Raw genomic sequence first — 20,692 nt, 5'->3', positions numbered from 1 at the left:
TGCTTCTTTTTTTGTAATTAATATTTTTATTGATTCATGTGCATGACAGTGAAAAAAACTCAACACATATAAAACGAATCAACATTTTAGATTTAAACCCTACTAATACAATCCCACCCTGACCCCTAATGAACACCCCTGTGGTCCTACATAACACACACACAATCCAAAAAAATAAAATAAATATATATAAATATATATATATATATATATATATATATATATATATATATATATATATATATATACACTATATTGCCAAAAGTATTCGCTCACCCATCCAAATAATTGAATTCAGGTGTTCCAATCACTTCCATGGCCACAGGTGTATAAAATGAAGCACCTAGGCATGCAGACTGCTTCTACAAACATTTGTGAAAGAATGGGCCGCTCTCAGGAGCTCAGTGAATTTTAGCGTGGTACTGTGATAGGATGCCACCTGTGCAACAAGTCCAGTCGTGAAATTTCCTCGCTACTAAATATTCCACAGTCAACTGTCAGTGGTATTATAACAAAGTGGAAGCAATTGGGAATGACAGCAACTCAGCCACGAAGTGGTGGGCCACGTAAAATGACAGAACGGGGTCAGCGGATGCTGAGGCGCATAGTGCGCAGAGGTCGCCAACTTTCTGCAGAGTCAATCGCCACAGACCTCCAAAGTTCATGTGGCCTTCAGATTAGCTCAAGAACAGTGCGTAGAGAGCTTCATGGAATGGGTTTCCATGGCCGAGCAGTTGCATCCAAGCCATACATCACCAAGTGCAATGCAAAGCGTCGGATGCAGTGGTGTAAAGCACGCCGCCACTGGACTCTAGAGCAGTGGAGACGCGTTCTCTGGAGTGACGAATCACGCTTTTCCATCTGGCAATCTGGTGGACGGGTCTGGGTTTGGCGGTTGCCAGGAGAACGGTACTCGTCTGACTGCATTGTGCCAACTGTGAAGTTTGGTGGAGGGGGGATTATGGTGTGGGGTTATTTTTCAGGAGCTGGGCTTGGCCCCTTAGTTCCAGTGAAAGGAACTCTGAATGCTTCAGCATACCAAGAGATTTTGGACAATTCCATGCTCCCAACTTTGTGGGAACAGTTTGGGGATGGCCCCTTCCTGTTCCAACATGACTGCACACCAGTGCACAAAGCAAGGTCCATAAAGACATGGATGAGCGAGTTTGGTGTGGAAGAACTTGACTGGCCTGCACAGAGTCCTGACAAGTTCTTCCACACCAAACTCGCTCATCTATGTCTTTATGGACCTTGCTTTGTGCACTGGTGCGCAGTCATGTTGGAACAGGAAGGGGCCATCCCCAAACTGTTCCCACAAAGTTGGGAGCATGGAATTGTCCAAAATCTCTTGGTATGCTGAAGCATTCAGAGTTCCTTTCACTGGAACTAAGGGGCCAAGCCCAGCTCCTGAAAAATAACCCCACACCATAATCCCCCCTCCACCAAACTTCACAGTTGGCACAATGCAGTCAGACAAGTACCGTTCTCCTGGCAACCGCCAAACCCAGACTCGTCCATCAGATTGCCAGATGGAGAAGCGTGATTCGTCACTCCAGAGAACACGTCTCCACTGCTCTAGAGTCCAGTGGCAGCGTGCTTTACACAACTGCATCCGACGCTTTGCATTGCACTTGGTGATGTATGGCTTGGATGCAGCTGCTCGGCCATGGAAACCCATTCCATGAAGCTCTCTACGCACTGTTCTTGAGCTAATCTGAAGGCCACATGAACTTTGGAGGTCTGTAGCGACTGACTCTGCAGAAAGTTGGCGACCTCTGCGCACTATGTGCCTCAGCATCCGCTGACCCCGTTCTGTCATTTTACGTGGCCTACCACTTCGTGGCTGAGTTGCTGTCATTCCCAATCGCTTCCACTTTGTTATAATACCACTGACAGTTGACTGTGGAATATTTAGTAGCGAGGAAATTTCACAAATGGACTTGTTGCACAGGTGGCATCCTATCACAGTACCACGCTGGAATTCACTGAGCTCCTGAGAGTGGCCCATTCTTTCACAAATGTTTGTAGAAGCAGTCTGCATGCCTAGGTGCTTCATTTTATACACCTGTGGCCATGGAAGTGATTGGAACACCTGAATTCAATTATTTGGATGGGTGAGCGAATACTTTTGGCAATATAGTGTGTATATATATATATATATATATATATATATATATATATATATATATATATATATATATACACACACACACAAATAAATAAAATAATAAACATACATGATTAAACTACACTCTCCACATCCCCTCCTCGAGATTCCCCCCAAAAAACTAAATATTTGCCCCATTTTTTAGCAAATAAGTCCCTCAGCCCCAGCCTTCTACTTACCGCCTCTTCAAATGCAGCTACCCTCCCCATTTCCACACACCACTCCGAAAAAGAGGGTGCTCCATTTGACTTCCAACCCCTTAAAATTACTTGCCTGCCGATCATGAGACTGGTCATAACCCAATTTTTTATATGATTGTCCCCTAAATGCATGACCGCCCCATCACCCAAAATACAGAGTCTGGGACAAAGCAAAACCTGAGTGTTCAAAACGTCGCACAAATACCTCTGAACCCTCAACCAAAACTCCTGGATTTTAACACATCCCCAAAAGACATGGGTAGTGTCTCCAACTTCTGACTGGCATCGCCAGCAAGTGGGTGTGTCTTTAAGACCAAGCCTATATAATCTAGAGGGGGTCCAATAAAATCTATGTAAAATCTTAAATTGCATAAGGCGAACCCTTGCATCTCTAGATACAGACTTGACATTTTTAAGAATCTTAGTCCACACTCCATTCTCCAATACCAAATTCAAATCTTTTTCCCTTACTCTCTTGAGAGAAGTCAAGGCTCCATCCCCCAGACTCTGAATTAGTAGGGAGTAATACACTGATGCTTCATGGTCTTTTCCAAAAGCAGCAATCACCTCTCCCAAAGCACCTGCCACTTTAGGGGGGTGCGTGCCACTCCCAAAAATAGTGCAGAGTAGGTGGCGAAGCTGTAAATACTTATAAAACTGAGATCTGGGAATGGGTGTAAATGCTTCTTGTTTTACAAGCTGCCAATAATTGACTGGCAGTATTAAAATAGTCAGCATTTGACTGATACTAAACATACAGTAATGATGTTTATTTAGCTATTTAGTTTATTTGAATTTATTCTTTATTTTAATGGTCAGCAACTAACTTATACTAAACTGTACTGATGTTTATTTAGCTATTTATGTTATTTGAATTTATTCTTTATTTAAATGGTCAGCAACTGACTGATACTGAACATACTGTACTGATGTTTTTTAAGCAATTTATTGTATTTTTATTTATTCTTTATTTTCTCAGTGTTCATTTCTAGAATTTGTTGACAATGTATAATAATAATGTCAAATATTCTTTGATAAAAATATGTTTAAGAAAGCAGCCTTCTGAGTACCTTTGCATAGTCATATCAGTGCACAATCCACATAGAAAAGGTCTGTTTTCATTCCAGCTCAAAAATTAACTATATCGGCCACCATATCGGTAATTGGTGAATTTTCCCCCTCTAAAATTGGTATCGTCTCAAAATTCCATATCGGTCAGGCTCTGTCTATCTATCTATCTACCTATCTATCTAAAGACCACACCTTCTAGAATGTGAATGCAAATTATGAAAAATACAACAGGATACAAAAAGTATAGAAATCTGGAAACATCCTTTCGCATCCAATCACAATTGTGCGATTAACATATGATTAGCAAATGTTCAAGTAACCAGAGAATGCAGAAAATTGTATGGAGCAGCCAGAAACACTTCTCTAAACACATACAGTACATACTCAAATACACAAGTCATCACAGGCCTACAGCATATACGTGCAAATTACAAAATGACAGAGGTACCCTTTCCCCACTTCGCTTTTCTTTTTTTACTGGCCATGGAACAAAGCAGAATGATCAGGAACATTAGATGCAGGCATCTTGGCTACAACCACAACTTCTCCTTTAAACAAGAACAAACAGCCACATAACAGGTCCTTCAGGCAAAAGACATTTAAAGCACATTGAAGCAACAACTTATCCTCTTTGAACTGAGGGAATGAGAGACGGTGTAAGCCAGGACTTCTATTTTTCCCTGGCACAAGGAGCGTCAGGGGTGATTGAAGCTTTTGCAGTGCAAAGTGTGTTTTGTACAGGGCTGCTTTAATGGTGGGGAGTTCTGCAATTGTCCTTCAAATTACTCTCACACAGACCTCTGTTCTGTTGTACTTTTTGCCTACTTGTATTCTGGTGTGAATCTTTACACTAAACTCTGCAAATATCAGCTTTTCATGAAATCTTAATGAAAACTATTGATTTTCAAATGCACTACATGGCCAAAAGTATGTTGAAACCCAAATCCCTGCTTGCTGAACATTTGAAAGAAATATCTGGGTTCAATACAAGTTAAGCTCAATTGACAGCATTTGTGGCATAATGTTGATTACCACAAAAATTAATTTCAACTTATTCCTCCTTTTCTTAAAAAAAAAAAAAAGAGCATAAATCTGGGTTACAGTGAGGCACTTACAATGGAAGTGAATGTGGCCAATCTGTAAATGTTAAGTAAAGCCACAGCGATTTAAACAACTTTACAGCTCAAATAATACACACGTTTTAAGAGAAGAATTAATTTGAGTGCTTTTATAAAATTATAAGCTTCACATTTCTGCCTTTAAACCCTCCAAAAATTGGCCCCATTCACTTCAGTTGTAAGTGCCTCACTAATTTTTGCATTTTTTAAAGAAAAGGAGGGATGAGTCTAAATAATTTTTTTGTGGTTATTAACATTATGCCACAAACCCTGTCGACTGAGCTTAACTTATACTGTATTGAACCCAGAATATTCCATCCATCCATCCATCCATTTTCTATAGCCGCTTGTCCTATATAGGGTCTCAGGCAGTTCTGGAGCTTATCCCAGCTTTCTCTGGCCAAAGGCAGGGAAACACCTTGGACAGTTGGCCAGACTCTCTCAGGGCTAACACACACAGACAAACACATTCACACTCTCACTCACACCTACAGCAATTTAGAGTCTACAATTCACTTGACCTGCATATCTTTGGATTGATGGTGGAAACCAAAGCACCCAGAGGAAACCCACGAGAACACGGGAGAACATGCAAACTCCACACAGAAAGGCCCAGGGTGAGCCAGGACTGGAAACGGGGACCTTCTTGCTGTAAGGCTTGTTTTTGCAGGCCAGGTGTTGACCAGTGGCGTTTACTCCAAGGAGGCAAGGGAGGCAGTGACTCCTCAAAAAATTTGGGTGAGAAAAATAATCGACTGTACATAAATAAAATTTATAAAATATAATGAAATGTGAGCTCAAGTGCTCATGTGTATAACAGACATATTTCCAATGTAACTCTGTGTTACAGCAACACCAGCAGATAAAGTTTCAGAGGGAGGCAGCGTCTCTCACACCTCCCTTGAGCATACTGCGATTATATTGAGCTCCTAAAGCGTGGCGTGAATGTGAGCTGAGAACCGCAGAGTACAGGTGAAAAGTCATGTGAGGAGATACATTGCCTCAACTTTGCACTGATTCGTTCAATACGCTGTCAATAAATCAATGCGATAGTGCCCGCCCTTTCATGCTCTTGCACTCGCAGTGGGTCTCCACAGACCGTTATGAATGGGACGAGCAAATGGAAGAGAGATATTTACAGAGTAAGCAACTAACCAACTAGAACAACTCCACTTTTGGACATGTACAAATTTAAAATGAACTTGAAATGAATTAAAACACTGGTGTGTCAGTGAGTCGGTTTCTTGTGAGCACGTACTCTTAAATATACAGGTCTGTGTACAGCTCCGTAAACAATCTTTTCCATAACTTGCACCTCTGAATCTAAGGTGTTCGTTTACTTAACTGTCACTTCCAACATACATGAAAGCAGCCATTCTTGTAGTATTTTGAAAAAGATGTTGTTGCACACATACGCAAGTACAGTATGTCAGGGACGGATTAAGATGTTGGGATTCCCTGGGCACAGATGCCTTAACGGGCCCACTCTGGGAATGAGTGGCACGTCACAACGTGACAAATATCTCTCTATTTATCTCAACGGTGCTGTCGTGCACATGCAGTGTAGAAATTGTTAATTCTAATGTAATCAGAGCAATTTTTATCACATCAGGGTGCTTTCTTCTAGTGTAATGTAGATGAATGGATGTCACCAATAGCAGCACATTTTCCACAGCATTGTTTACATGTATATCACCCTTTAAACTTCATTTAATGACAAGAATACGTGACGGGGGGAAATGTACACATCAAATTGCACCGCGTTTTAAAGATAAGACAAAAAAACCAGCTTATGTACTATTACATTTATTTTCAGTATCCACTATAGATTTAAAGTGCTATCAGAAGACAATACATTAAACATTAACAACATATCAACAAGCTCAGTAAAATTAAGTGTTCTTACCTTAGCTGATGGGTCTCTTTATTGCTTTCCTTCAAGAAAAGTCTTCCACAACATCATTAAGTCCGGTTCTCTCACCAGTTCTCTTTTTATAGCAACTACAAAAAGCAAGTTGCTTTGTTTTTTGTTTTAGTTTTTCTTTAAATAGATCCACTTGGTTGTGGTTTTTCAATTCATTTTGTTTAGTTTGAAAAAATGTGTTGCTTAACACTCGTATAACACAATTATTTCCCCTCACCACCACCAGCTGCTCCTCACCACTAAGCCAGAGGGCTCTGACTAAGCAGCATAAGACCTTTTTATTATTAATTGGCAATTATTTATAAAACATTTAAAAAAAAATGTTTTTAGAGAGACACCGGAGCAAACTCACATCTTAAGTTTGGAGCTGCAAATTAGGACAAAAACTATCAAAAGAAAAATATATAACTGCACACTCTCTTACAAGTTATTTTATTACCAACGTTTCGGCAACAAGTCTTTATCAAGGTACCTAATTATTAATTAATAACAATTGCAAAACTAATCATATGATAAAGTGTTCGACATTGCTCTGTAACTCTAAAATAATAATTATTTGTAAAAAATAAATAAATAAATTCTGTTTAATGTAAAGTTTCTGCAGCTCGCCAGGGCCCCCTGCTGTTCAGAGGCCCTGGGCAAATGCCTGATAGGCCTGTGCATTTATCAGTCCCTGCAGTATGTGACTTCATCAGTGAAAACCATACATGAACATACAAACTATAGGACTATGTTTTTACATATTGTGATCTTTTAGATTTATGAATGGATTTAAACTGAAAACTAAGTAAATGTCAAATGTAACTGAAATATGAATTTACATTGGACAAAACAACAACAACAACAACAACAACAAAAAACTCTGCCCCCTCATTTCAAAAGTCCACCACATAACAATGGTGTCCACATACTTTTGGCCATGTAGTGTGTATGCAATCTTTAGACAAGAATAAGCCATAGAATATGACAAATTACCTCCAAAATACAGGGAGGGCCATAACTACTGTGGTTTAACTAATGCAAAACAAACACAATGCAAAACATGCAAAGCTTTATCCTTTGACCTCTCTCTGTTTGAATAAAAAAGTCATGAGTCATATATGGGTATTTTAAGGTAAATCTCCTCCAGTACTTGCGTAACATTGGAAGTAGCATGGGAAAATTCACATCTAACACAGATTGTGCATTGCATATGTTTGCAATATTATCATAGCATATGGTCTTCATAACATTACAATCCCCTTTATTCTGTCATGTCCATTTGAGCTGTTAAATCGTAGCTTATTGGTTTTGGATCACATAAAAGGTTCTGCAAGTGAATGCACACTTGAACACATCTGGGTTTTGGTACATTGTAGGGTGGAGGGAACTAACCTCTCTACCCATCTCCACAAAACATCCCAGGATACATAAATTAGAAAGAGCATACGCTTCTACAAAAACACGCAGTAATGTATGCTATAGATATACAAGATATACAATAATTTCTCCCTTCAATTTAAGTGAAGGTTTGGAAACCAGCAGTTAATCTCATCAGTTAAAGTATACAATTACAATCAACATAATCTTTAGAATAATTTAGAAACCTTTAGAGTAATTTTTTAAGCACATTTAATATCGCTTTATAAATATTATTAGTGGTGCTTACTAAGTGTTAGGGATACTGCTCAGTGTTAGGGATTTGAACAAACCCCAAATTGTAAGTATTAATCTTAGTATTAAACATGAATGATACCTATTGTAAAATAATTTGGCTTGTTGAGGAGAGTTGTGCTATTAATTTTCTAAGCTCAGATCTCAGATTTTCATCTGACAGCCTATAGACTTGTATTGAAGGAGGGACTCCGGCCATATTTAGGGAACAGGGCCCAGTTGCAAGAAACCACTTACTGTAAGAAAACCCTTAGTTATCAACTTTCAGTCAAAAGAGTCTATCCTATTAAGTCTCTATGATATTCAGGTCCCTAGACATGACTTGGGTCCCTTCTTTAATGTAAGTCTATGGGAGTCTGATCCCTTAGAAAAGTAATGGAACAACTCTACACAACAAGCCGAAAGATTTGAGGCATGATTGTGTCCATAGCACAAACAGTTTTGGATGAGTCACAAGCCAAAGTTTAATTTTAATCTTGTAGGATTACGGGGTCACTCAAATCCTAAGTATGAACAATAATAATAGTAATGCTTGCCTTGGCAAGCACGACTAATTACTTCATACACAATTATAATCCATGATTGAAACTAAATATCCATCCTTCAAATCCATTATGTTTCTTTTTTTTAAACCACACCCATTTCATATCCTTCCAAAACAAGAGGTGTTTGACATGGATCAGTGAATATTAAGGATAAAGTGAGAAGTACCTGTGAACATCTCCTGCCCAAGCACTGGAGACCGTCCTTCTTTCCCATTCAGAGAGTGCTGTGAGGGGGCGGGGCCATGCAGATGCTGGATTGACAGGCATTCGTTTAGAGCATCTGGCTCTAAAACAGGGCAGGCCCTCAGCTGTCAATCAAAAAGAAAGACAAGCGAAAGTTTTAGGGTAGGAATATCAAAACATTGTATTAACATTGCAACACACTCCATTTTTTGATATTTTCACCATTCATCATATTCTATTCTCACAAAGCAAAGTACAGTAACTGATCTCAAAACAGATTTTGTTTTCTATGTTGAAAGGAAGAATTCACATTACAAACTAAACATCCTGTTGCTAAAGACTTTAATGGCCTCTCTAGTCGGTGCAAGGTGTTGAAGTACGGTGACGTCTATACTGGAGTGTAATGGCGTGACAGAAGAAATGAGGATAGGGAGAGAATGAACATAGGCACACTTGTGTAAACTGGACGGGACCCAAACAAAAGTTTTCCATAAATAAAACACATCAGTCAGTGGTGACATCCCCCACTGCCCAGCGTAGGAAATGACAAGCTTAGTGAGGAACGATTCTTCACCACAAACAGGAACCTTTGATTGGAAACATCAGGGGACAAGGGAAAGGGGATACCCACACTCACACATCCATCGTTCGTTCGGCTTACAGGTTGGGACGCCCCGTTACTGGCTGCTGAGGGGTGGAGAGGTCCCATTTGTTAGTGAACAATCGAAATTAGCATGCATGACTGATTGTTCCCTTCATTAGGCATTAAAATACAAAGTTCTGAGAGTAACCATGCGTCACATGCAACAGTTGTTTAGAGTTTGGGGGGCCATATGTGTTCAGGATTTTTAGACTGACTTTGAAAGCTCGAATTGTAGTAAGGAATTTCTTTCTTTCTTTCTTTCTTTCTCTCTATCCATCCATCCATCCATCCATCCATCCATCTAATCAAATTAACTGTTTTTTTACTTTAACTGTTAAAGAGCACCTGTTATGGTTTTTCAAATATTACCTTTCATGTAGTGTGTTATATAGCTGTTTGTGAATGTAAAAAAGTCTGCAAAGTTTCAAAAATAAAAGTGCACGACAAATGGAGTTATTGACTCCCAAAAGAAAGAAGCGATTCTGAACACCTGAAACGAATCGTTAGTAAGTCCAGACTTACTTCCTGTACTAACCTACATAATTTGGTAACAAAAAACCCGCCTCTGGTCTTCATTGGCTGCTCGCGAACAGCTTTGACCCGCCCTCAAACACTACATTAAGCGGTAGACCAATCACAACAGACTGGGACATCTGACCAATCAGAGCAGATTAGGCTCTCTGAAAGGAGGAGTTTAGAATGAATCCTTTAGTATGGATCATTGAACGAGTTGTTTTTGACACTAGAAAAAAAAGGTAATGCTGCAATTTAAATTATGAGCAAATTAAAGTGTTTTTTGACCTTGAATACATGTAAATCTATTGTATGAGACCTTTAAAACAAAATTAGGCATATTTAAAAACCATAATAGGTGCTTTAAATTTTAATTAACTGTTGTATAATGTAATCTATGCTATTCATATTTATGTTCATTAAATAAGATTTTAAAATAAATAAAATCTCTATATTTTCCTCATCACAAACTTGCAAATTAGAAATATAACAAATGCATTTTAATTGTATGCAATGAGCATAACATCTCGAATGCAGAAACACAAACGCATGTCTTACAGTTAAAATCTTTGTACTCTCAGCTATTCATAGAACGTAATGGAGGTTCAGTATTTTTGCCAAAGCATGCTTTAACTGGCCTGGCTTGCGATAGATCGAGTGGGAGTGTTTGTTTGACATAGGCCCACAACATCTGGCCACAGGGGTATAACACTGCACAGCTTATTAACATTGGTACATGCTCACATGTGTTTCCGCTTACAACGGCAAGCAAGAAGAACGCATCAGTCAGCTTTCATTTAGACCAGTGCAACAATGAGGCTATTCTGCTTATAATTACCCACTTTAATGAAGAATGCACTCTTTACCATGTAGATGCTGAAATAAGGTCAGAATTTATCTATTGTTGGGGAAATGATTTTCAAAGACAAACCTAAGTAGAACCAACTGCACCAAGCCGTGATAAAGACACAATTGACCATGAAAAATGTCCACTTTCTCAAGGCCGATGGTAAAGCCAGCTTCGACAAAGAGCTAATTGCACTCTGATGTGCTGATGAGATGATTTGAATAGATTACATTTTTATTTCAAATATTGAGATGTTCTGTCATTCTTACCTTCCTACGCACCTGTTGCTCTTTGGCAGAGTGGATCTTTACGTGTTTGCGGAGGGAACTTGGGTCTGTGTAGCGTTTAGTGCAGCCTGGAATCTGACATGCATATGGTTTCTGAAACAGGAAATGCACAATGAGTCTAGGAATCATAATTATATGCAGTTTAGCCACAAAGAGGACACAGACACAACATTAATCATTCCATTAGGCAATTATAACTGAGGTGTTATAATAATATTTTATAAGAAATAAGGGTCATTGGTGAACATTTTTGTTAAACAGGCATGGAAACCAAAAATACATGACAATGTAGACATAAAAAAAATGTAACTCCCAAAACAGATGTGTTTTTTTGTTTTTTCTCAAGTCAAATTAATTAAAGGTGAAGTGTGTAATTTTTTCAAAGTTAAAATATTTTCTATTATCCCCCAATAATGTACAGAGACAAATAAGCTATTCTTTTGTTGATTTCTCAAAAAAAAAAAAAAAGTGGCTCTGTGGCGCTTCCAAATCATTTTTCTGTTTGCTTGAGCATCCTGACCAGCCCAACACAGAAACATTGATTCAACCATTGGCGTTGGTTTTGGTCACCCCAATGGTGTTTGGGAAGCCTGTTTGTCATTGTTTTAGCAATTCCCCTTGGTAATGCTGGTGCTGCACACAAATTACACACTTTACTTTTAAATTCCAAAATAAATATGTTTTTAATAAAAAACAAAAACAAAAATGTAATCAGCCAGCAATAAGCCTTAATATTTACATTTTTAAATTGAGTGTCAATGGAGTAAAGAGTTATAGTGGAAGAGGAAAGACAGCACCCTACCTTTCAGCTGAGAGGACACAGGTAGAGGAAAGAAGAATAGAGATTTTCTGGTAAATGTCACACAAGCATACTTATACAAATACTCATTTATATTGGTTTACAGGTATAAACATTTTGGACACACTTGACTGAATCTATGTCTCTCACAATCGTAAAAACACTTTGATCTGGCTAATTTTTATATGCTTGAAATGGGTTTTGTAGAAAAATAGCCTCTAAATAATGTCTATTAAGAATTTCTTTACAAAATGAAAATGTTAGTAAAAAAATAATTAAAATAAATTCAAACAAAGTCAATGAGTTAGAACAGATAGTGAAGGAAACAGCCAATAAGTGTCCAGCATACATGGGATCTCCTTCAGTACTGTTTAAAACGCATCCCAAATGGCACATCATGAAGTTGGTTGAGAGAAAGCCCAGAGTGTGCAGAGCAGTAAAATAGGCAAAGGGTGGCTCAAGAAATAAAAAATAAGTTAAAGTTGTTTAATATTTTTAGTCACTACATAATTCCATTTGTGTTAATTCATAGTTTTGATTAGTGGTTGACCACATCAGTCACTAGATCACTAGTTTATCATAGATTTTAGAACTCATGCTTCAATCTATGATACTACGATCATTAAAGACCAGGCTGTGGACTGTGTAGAAAGCTACAAGTATCTTAGGACTCCAAATTGACCTTCGAGAAGAATTATGAGGCAGTACATAAAAAGGGACATCAGCGTCTGTTTTGTCTCAGAAAACTGTCCCGATTTCACATTGATAAAACCATGATGACCCTCTTTTATCGGGCTTTTATTGAATCAATCTTGTCCTTTTCCCTTGTGTCATGGTTTGGTAACCTGTTTCTGAAAAAAAATAAAAATTCTCTGAACCAAATTGTTAAGTGGGCTAGTAAGCTTATAGTTGAGTCTCAACACAACCTATCAGTTCTTTACTCCACACAGCTGCAGCATAAGGCAAGCTCTATTTTTAAAGACTGTTCCCATCCTTTACATAGCGAATTTCAGCTCATTCGCTCCTGCCATCGGTTAAATGATACAGGAATACTTTTGTACCTGCAGCCATTGCACTATTAAACAAAACCAGTATGAGATGATGCACTTCGCCATGCATGGCACTTCAAGCTTTTGAGGGGGTGGGTGAGTGTGTGTGTGTGTGTGTGTGTGTGTGTGTGTGTGTAGAAGCACTTTGTCATGACCTTTTTAGGAGTCCCTATATTTTAATACCATTTTGATACTATAATGATACTTGTTTTAAAGTATGTTTTGATGTCTTATGAATTTGTATCGCTGTGATGTCTTGTCTTAACTATGGATTGCTGAATCTCCTGTCTGCACAACAAATTTACCCTCGGGTACTAATAAAGAAACCTTGACCTTGACCTTGATCACAAAGGCTGATAAACTGGCCAATATTTGGTATTTTTAAATGATCCAATCAGCAGATACATTTTCCCGTTTGGCTGATTAGTTTCGCAAGCCACGATGGTGCTGAAAATTGCCTGTTTGCATGTGAAGGAGCCATCTGAGATATGTAAATAACTGATCACAGTACTTTTGTTTTTATGTGCCATTGGGTTACCATGATAATAGACCCCCATGAAACAACGTATAACTTAAACAGTACCGCAGAATCAGTAGACATGCATGAGTAGACACATTATGGTAAAGTTCCTCTCTCTCTCCTCAACAGTTTAATGATAAAAAGGCAAATAGTAATACAAATTATATCATATACTGTCTCCAAAAATGCAGACTGAATATCTTTCAAAGATTTAGTTCACAAACCTCACAAAACGTATGCATATTCAGCGATTTCATTCTGTGAAGCAAGCATAAAAGGTGCACCCAGCAATTTTTTCCTCATTAAAAAAGTTTTACTCCTAAAGAAATTAATAGTAATTTTGAAACATAGGTATAAAATCATGAGCAATCACAAGAGATGAAGACTCCAGTCATATCAGTAACCTTATAAAAGTTTTATTCTACATGGAGAAGGTTCTACATGGAGAAGGTCTCCTCAGGGGGGCTGCCATGTTAGAATCACATGACCAGCCAAATACTACTGGCTTAATCTCAGTAACCACCTTGATACTGGACACTATCACTCTTGAATTAAATTAATCATGGCTGACTGTGTATTGTGAATTTCTACAACGCATCTGTAACTAAAAACTACTGATTTTCTATGCCGCTAGGTGTCACTGTAGGTCCAAGATGCCACAAATGCAAAAGTTATTGAGTGTACATTTAAATCAGCCTGAATCAAAACTGTGTACCTCTGATTCATGAATATTGTGTGACGGTCAGCCCGTGACGAAAGCAGGCAGTGATGCTGCTGTGTACACTGGAAGCATTTAGCAGATAGCTGCTCTCACTGGATCGGCACAAGAAAGAAAGTTCATCATGTGCGCTAATGTCATGATCTATAAGGTCATTATTACTGTCAAAGTCACTTCGCACAGTGCAATTAGTTTGATCAGTCTTTATGTGAGAAAATGGAATTGCACACATACCATCCCTGGTTACTGGATTACTATGTATAGTAATACAAAAAATACAAAAATGTTTTACAACATTTTTTAAATGTAATTTTTAGCAATATTATGTACATGTCATTTACTATGTGTAATATCATATATATATATATATATATATATATATATATATATATATATATATATATATATATATATATATTACATGGCACTCTGGAAAACTCAATTCTTATTGGTCAATGGCACCATCTAGTGGTCTAATATCTCTAAGTAACAACCGCACATTTGGGGATTAAGACGAATCAGACCAGTCATCCGGGAATTGCGAGTCATTTTTCCTGCTTCTCAGATCACTCTGTGATCTCTACAAGTAAGCTAATGAAATAATTTCAACTCAAATCAATGTTTTATGTCTATTTATTTATTTATTTGGCAAGTACTCTTGTAATAGGCTGGATAATGATGAGTCAGATGGTCATTTTCACAAAATAAACACCAACAGAACTCAGAACCAGTTGCAAACTGGAAGTGAAGTTCAGCTGATCAACGATTTATTTCTTCTCACGTAATTACAACGCAAATTAATATTTTATGTCCATTTATTTATTTATTTTGTTAATAGCCATGTAATAAGCAGGATAATGTACAGTCGGCAAGCTGTTATCACAAAATAAACCCCTTCAGGGTGATAGAAGTCTTGATCACCCTGTCGGTTTATTTTTTGCGATAACAACTAAATCAGCCTATCGGCCACCCTGCTCTCTCTTAAAAATCCCATATATGTCTAGTTTTGATGACTTCTATATAAATCTTTCCAAAATGTAGAAAACAATAATAACAAAGAATGAGTAGATGTGTCCAAACTTTGGACTGGTAGTGTATATCAGTTTAACTCATGATTCTCATTGGTAAACATTATTTTTGGTCCAAAACATGCAGAGGTAATTTTCTCCCATGTATTTTACATTTCTCTTTTTTCAAAAACAGAGGCAGTCATTAAAGTGAAAGTGGATAGGCTTCCTTTATTAGTTCTCCTTTCCTACCTTCCCTCGTTCTCTAAATAACGCTGTTTTTACAAGCCACTCGCAGGGCAGCAAGTCTCTGCGAATTTATTTGTTTTCACTGTTCAATGCCATATAATCCCCCTGCCATCTAAACACACTGAAAACAGAAAAAGAGAAAGTTAAGAACGGAAAAAGGAAAAAAGCTCTGTCAAGAATAAATATCATTACAGTCAGAGTGATTTTTTCGCTGTATATGAGGCGTGTGGGGAGGCTGTGGCAGGGTGCATGGTGTGCTAATGTGCAGCACTGGGCATCTGGAGTCGAAGGGCTAATTGGCCATGGCAGTGTGGTGGTAGCGCAGTGCGGTAGCTGTACTGCGATGTGATGTAGTGCAGAGTTCTGCCAGGAACAGAGAGTGAGGAATGACTAAATCAAGCTTTCCTTCAATTTTATTATTCCTCAAGTTGTGGGAATGGGACACAAACAAGACATCTGCCTTTTTCACTGTTTCTTTTTCTTTTCTATCTCTCTCTTTATCTCTCTGCTATGTGTCATTGCTATTACAAACGGAGCACGGTGTTAAATGACGTGTGATATAACAATGTTTCCCTCGTCAACCCATAGAGAGATGTTTTTTGTGACCTACTGCAAGTTTTGTGCATGGAAAATGAATAACTGGGTCAAAGAAATGTAGCAAACATTACATTTAAGGGTCTGTTTGTAATGTCCATATGGACCAAGAGGTTGAGATTTTTGCTGTGAATTTGAAACAAAAACTGTAGGCTCTTCACCCATATCCAGGTCCACACAGAATCGTGGCTTGTAGAACTTTGCAATAGCTCTACAGATTTCAGCAGAATTAGAACATGCGTGATTCATAAAGACCAGATCAGCACTAATACATTTTTAGTTGAAACATCTATTTTGCTTAACCAGACTTGAATGGTGCTTTCCTACACAGAAACTTTTGAAAATGTTCTCTAGTACCTTATACTTTGGAAAAATATGACGTCAGGGAACAGAAAACAGTTGAGATTGAGTTTCAACTGAAAACGTAAGTGTGAACATTCCCAAAGTTCTACAAACCCCCGTCCCTTGCTTGTTTTTTTGCCAGGGGTTAAACTTAGATTTTGGAAATGGGAAAACTCTAATATCTGGAGGTAATTCTGGTGCCCCAGGCAAGATATGACATGGGTCCACCACTGACAAGAGTGAAGCATAATGCTTAATTCTTAAAGGACTTTAAAATATTTTTGAGTGAGTACACTCACTAAATGGAAATGGAATTAGTCAATTTAACTCATTTTACCATGTTTAAATCCATTCCACAGAATTCTGCAGATTCTGTCTGGGCCTGCTTATGACTAATGTCTACCTTCAGGATGCTGTCTAACTTACTGTTTGTCAGTAAAAAGCAGTGTGTGTTTTCTTGAGTGTTTTTGAATCACTTCTTTCGGGTTTCAGCTATGACATACAGGTTAGAGTTGGCTGTTTTTGTCTACTCACAGTGTCCAGGTGTGTGCGCTGGTGCTTTGCTCTGTCGCTGGAGTTGCTGAATGCTTTCTGACAGCCCGGGTGCTGGCACAGGTAAGGCTTCTCTCCTGTGTGACTGCGCAGGTGAATCTTCAGATTCTCAAGTCGCGAGAAAGCTTTGTTACACCCTTCAAACTGAGGGAGAGAACGGGAAGGGCCATTAATAAACGACATCATGCAAATGCTTACAGAAATGAAATAATTTTTCAAGATGTGCCCTTGACATGATACAGTGGCCTCAAAATGTATTGGGACACTTAAAAAAATATGAATGTCACTGCATTAGAAAACAAAATCATAAAACAAGGGTCATTTATTTTTTCAAAGAAAGACAGCCCATGTACACTTTTCAAGTAAAGCATTTCACAGAAGAAGTTTGTTTCTTTTTAATTATAAAATATAAAACAATAGATAAACTGTTCAAAATTAAGACAAAAAGTATTTTGACACTTTCTGGTTGTCAGACGTTAGTGGCATATGTCCATAGTTAATGTGATAAACTACACCTGTGGTTATTGTGCTAGGATACCTGTGTGAACTTGAGAGGAACTGACTTCATACATTCACTAAAAATGACTTTGGGGCAAGTTTGTTAAAGGTAATTGCACAAATGGCTAAGAAAAGTTAAGAAAAGTTTTAATTGTGTGCTATGCTATGCAATACAATGCTAATGTAATAATATTCATACACTGGCGGCCAAAAGTTTGGAATAACGTACAGATTTTGCTCTTATGGAAAGAAATTGGTACTTTTATTCACCAAAGTGGCATTCAACTGATCACAATGTATAGTCAGGACATTAAAAAATCCTCCATGTGCAGCAACGACAGCTTTACAGATCCTTGGCATTCTAGCTGTCAGTTTGTCCAGATACTCAGGTGACATTTCACCCCACGCTTCCTGTAGCACTTACCATAGATGTGGCTGTCTTGTCGGGTACTTCTCACGCACCTTACAGTCTAGCTGATCCCACAAAAGCTCAACGGGGTTAAGATCCATAACACTCTTTTCCAATTATCTGTTGTTCAATGTCTATGTTTCTTTGCCCACTCTAACCTTTTCTTTTTGGTTTTCTGTTTCAAAAGTGGCTTTTTCTTTGCAATTCTTCCTATAAGGCCTGCACCACTGAGTCTTCTCTTTACTGTATATATGAAACTGGTGTTGTGCAGGTAGAATTCAATGAAGCTGTCAGCTGTGGACATGTGAGGCGTCTTTTTCTCAAACTAGAGACCCTGATGTACTTATCCTCTTGTTTAGTTGTACATCTGGCTTTCCACATCTCTTTCTGTCCTTGTTAGAGCCAGTTGTCCTTTGTCTTTGAAGACTGTTGTGTACACTTTTGTATCAAATCTTCAGTTTCTTGGCAATTTCAAGCATTGTTTAGCCTTCATTCCTCAAAACGATGATTGACTAATGAGTTTCTAGAGAAAGCTGTTTCTTTTTTGCCATTTTTTTTTTTTACCTAATTTTGACCTTAAAGAGCACCTATTATGGTATTTAAATGTGCCTAATTTTGTTTTAAAGGTCCCATACAATAGATTTACATGCATCCAAGGTCAAAAAACACTTTTATTTGCTCATAATTTAAATTGCAGCATTACCTTTTTTTTCCCAGTGTCAAAAACGACTCATTCAATGATCCTTTCTAAAGGATTCATTCTAAACTCCTCCTTTCAGAGAGCCTACTCTGCTCTGATTGGTCAGATGTACCAGTCTGTTGTGATTGGTCTACCGCTTAGTGTAGTGTTTGAGGGTGGGTCAAAGCTGTTCGCGAGCAGCCATTGAAGACCAGAGGCGGGTTTTTGTTACCAAATTACATAGGTTAGTACAGGAAGTAAGTCTGGAATTACTAACGACTCGTTTCAGGTGTTCAGACTCGGTTCTTTCTTTTGGAAGTCAATAACTCCATTTGTCGTGCACTTTGATTTTTGAAACTTCGCAGATTTTTTTACATTCACAAACAGCTATATAACACACTACATGAAAGGTAATATTTGAAAAACCATAATAGGTGCTCTTAAAGACAACTCAAAAACAAACACAAAGAAAATGTTAAGCTTCATTTAACGAACCAAATAGCGTTCAACTGTGTTTGATATAATAGCAAGTGATTTTCTAGTACCAAATTAGCAATTTAACATGATTACTCAAGGATAAGGTGTTGGAGTGATGGCTGCTGGAATTGGTCCTGTCTAGATTTGATCAAAAATGACTTTTTTCAAAAAATGACTTTTTTCAAAAAATGATTTTTTTTCTTTTTTTCATTATTCCAAACTTTTGGCCGCCAATGTACATTTCTAAGTGTGACTTAAAGGGATCTCATCATTTACTCACCCTCATGCCATCCCAGATATCTATGACTTTCGCTCTTCTGTAAAACACAATATCTCAGCTCTGTAGGTCCTCACAATGCATGTGAATGGGTACCAACATTTTGAAGCTCCAAAAAAACACATTAAGGCAGCATAAAAGTAATCCATATGACTCCAGTGGTAAAATCTGTATCTTCAGTAGCAAAATGATAGGTGTTGGTGAGAAACAGATAAATATTTAAGTCCTTGTTTACTATAAATTCTCCTCCATCCCCAGTAGGTGGCAATATGCACGAAGAATATGAATCGGCAAAAACAAAAGAAGAATGTGAAAATGGAGATTTATAGTAAAAAATAACTTAAATATTGATCTGTTTCTCACCCACATCTATCATACCGCTTTTAAAGATATGGATTTAGCCACTGGAGTCATATGGATTACTTTTAAGCTGCCTTTATGTGCTTTTGAAGCTTTAATCTTTGTTTGTATTCAGCAGAAGAAAGAAAGTCATACACATCTGGGATGGCATGAGGGTGATTAAATGATGAGATTATTTTAATTTTTGGGTGAACTATCCCTTTAAAATAATTATTAAAACATTTTTTTTTTTTGTATAAAAGTTCAAATACTTTTTGTGGCTACTGTGCATCGGTGTAAATAATGTGTACAGTCATACAAACAGCATTTGAATCAGAAGAAAAACATACAGTAGCACTTCAGATTCATAAGCTAATTTTTCATGTAAACATTGATCAGGTCAATTAGAATCCCTTTAATGTATAGACCATAGATGGCTGAGAACTATGCCACACCCCTTCCAATTACACCTGCTCTTAAATTAATTACCAGACCATGCTGCACAATTTATCTCCAGAGCATCTGTGTAATGAGGCATAGCAAGGCACAGTACATGCTCTCTTGTGTTTTCAGGGTCTCATTAGATTATACATCCTATACAACCTTATCTCTTAGCTCCACCCCCAAATGCCAACAACTAATCAGGTGTCTCTGATGGGCCAGTGTAGCAGCTCTTAGAGGTGTCAAAGAGAGTGAAACCTGACATAGCAGCTTTGTCCACTGACCTCTAACTGAGGCCCCTGCTTCTATCGCAGCTCCAGTTTCACTGAAGGAGAGAGCCTTCCATTCTTCTAATGGGCCCTCAGAACATCATTCGGGCTCTGGTCTCCTTCAATCACTCGCAAAGAGCTTGCTATTGAGGCAAGGCCATTTAATACGGTGCGAAACCTTAGACTGCCACGGTCAGGATGGATTGAGTGACCTGGATTATACAGTGTGTGTATCTTTGTGCAAACAGAATTCCTGTTACATGGCACATTAAATAAAAAGGAATATACAAACAAAATCATCGGCCAGCAGAATTACATATTC

The 20,692-nt window shown here is 38.0% G+C and overlaps 1 protein-coding gene across 1 annotated transcript in view; it reads right to left on the bottom strand.

The window, feature by feature from the left end:
• Nucleotides 1-20,692, bottom strand: part of LOC127415071 (zinc finger protein GLIS1-like) — a 129,524-nt gene that overhangs the window by 35,766 nt on the left and 73,066 nt on the right. The window contains exons 5-7 of the mRNA XM_051653560.1: nucleotides 16,964-17,125; nucleotides 11,134-11,244; nucleotides 8,845-8,986 (exon numbers count right to left, since the gene is read on the bottom strand). Of these exons, the coding sequence (XP_051509520.1) occupies nucleotides 8,845-8,986; nucleotides 11,134-11,244; nucleotides 16,964-17,125 (415 nt within the window). The remainder of the gene's footprint in view (nucleotides 1-8,844; nucleotides 8,987-11,133; nucleotides 11,245-16,963; nucleotides 17,126-20,692) is intronic.

This window comes from Myxocyprinus asiaticus, chromosome 24 (assembly GCF_019703515.2).
Source record: "Myxocyprinus asiaticus isolate MX2 ecotype Aquarium Trade chromosome 24, UBuf_Myxa_2, whole genome shotgun sequence".
Lineage (NCBI taxonomy): Eukaryota > Metazoa > Chordata > Actinopteri > Cypriniformes > Catostomidae > Myxocyprinus > Myxocyprinus asiaticus.
The sequence above is the reverse complement of the archived record's forward strand: the minus strand, read 5'-3'. Positions and strand labels throughout refer to the sequence as shown.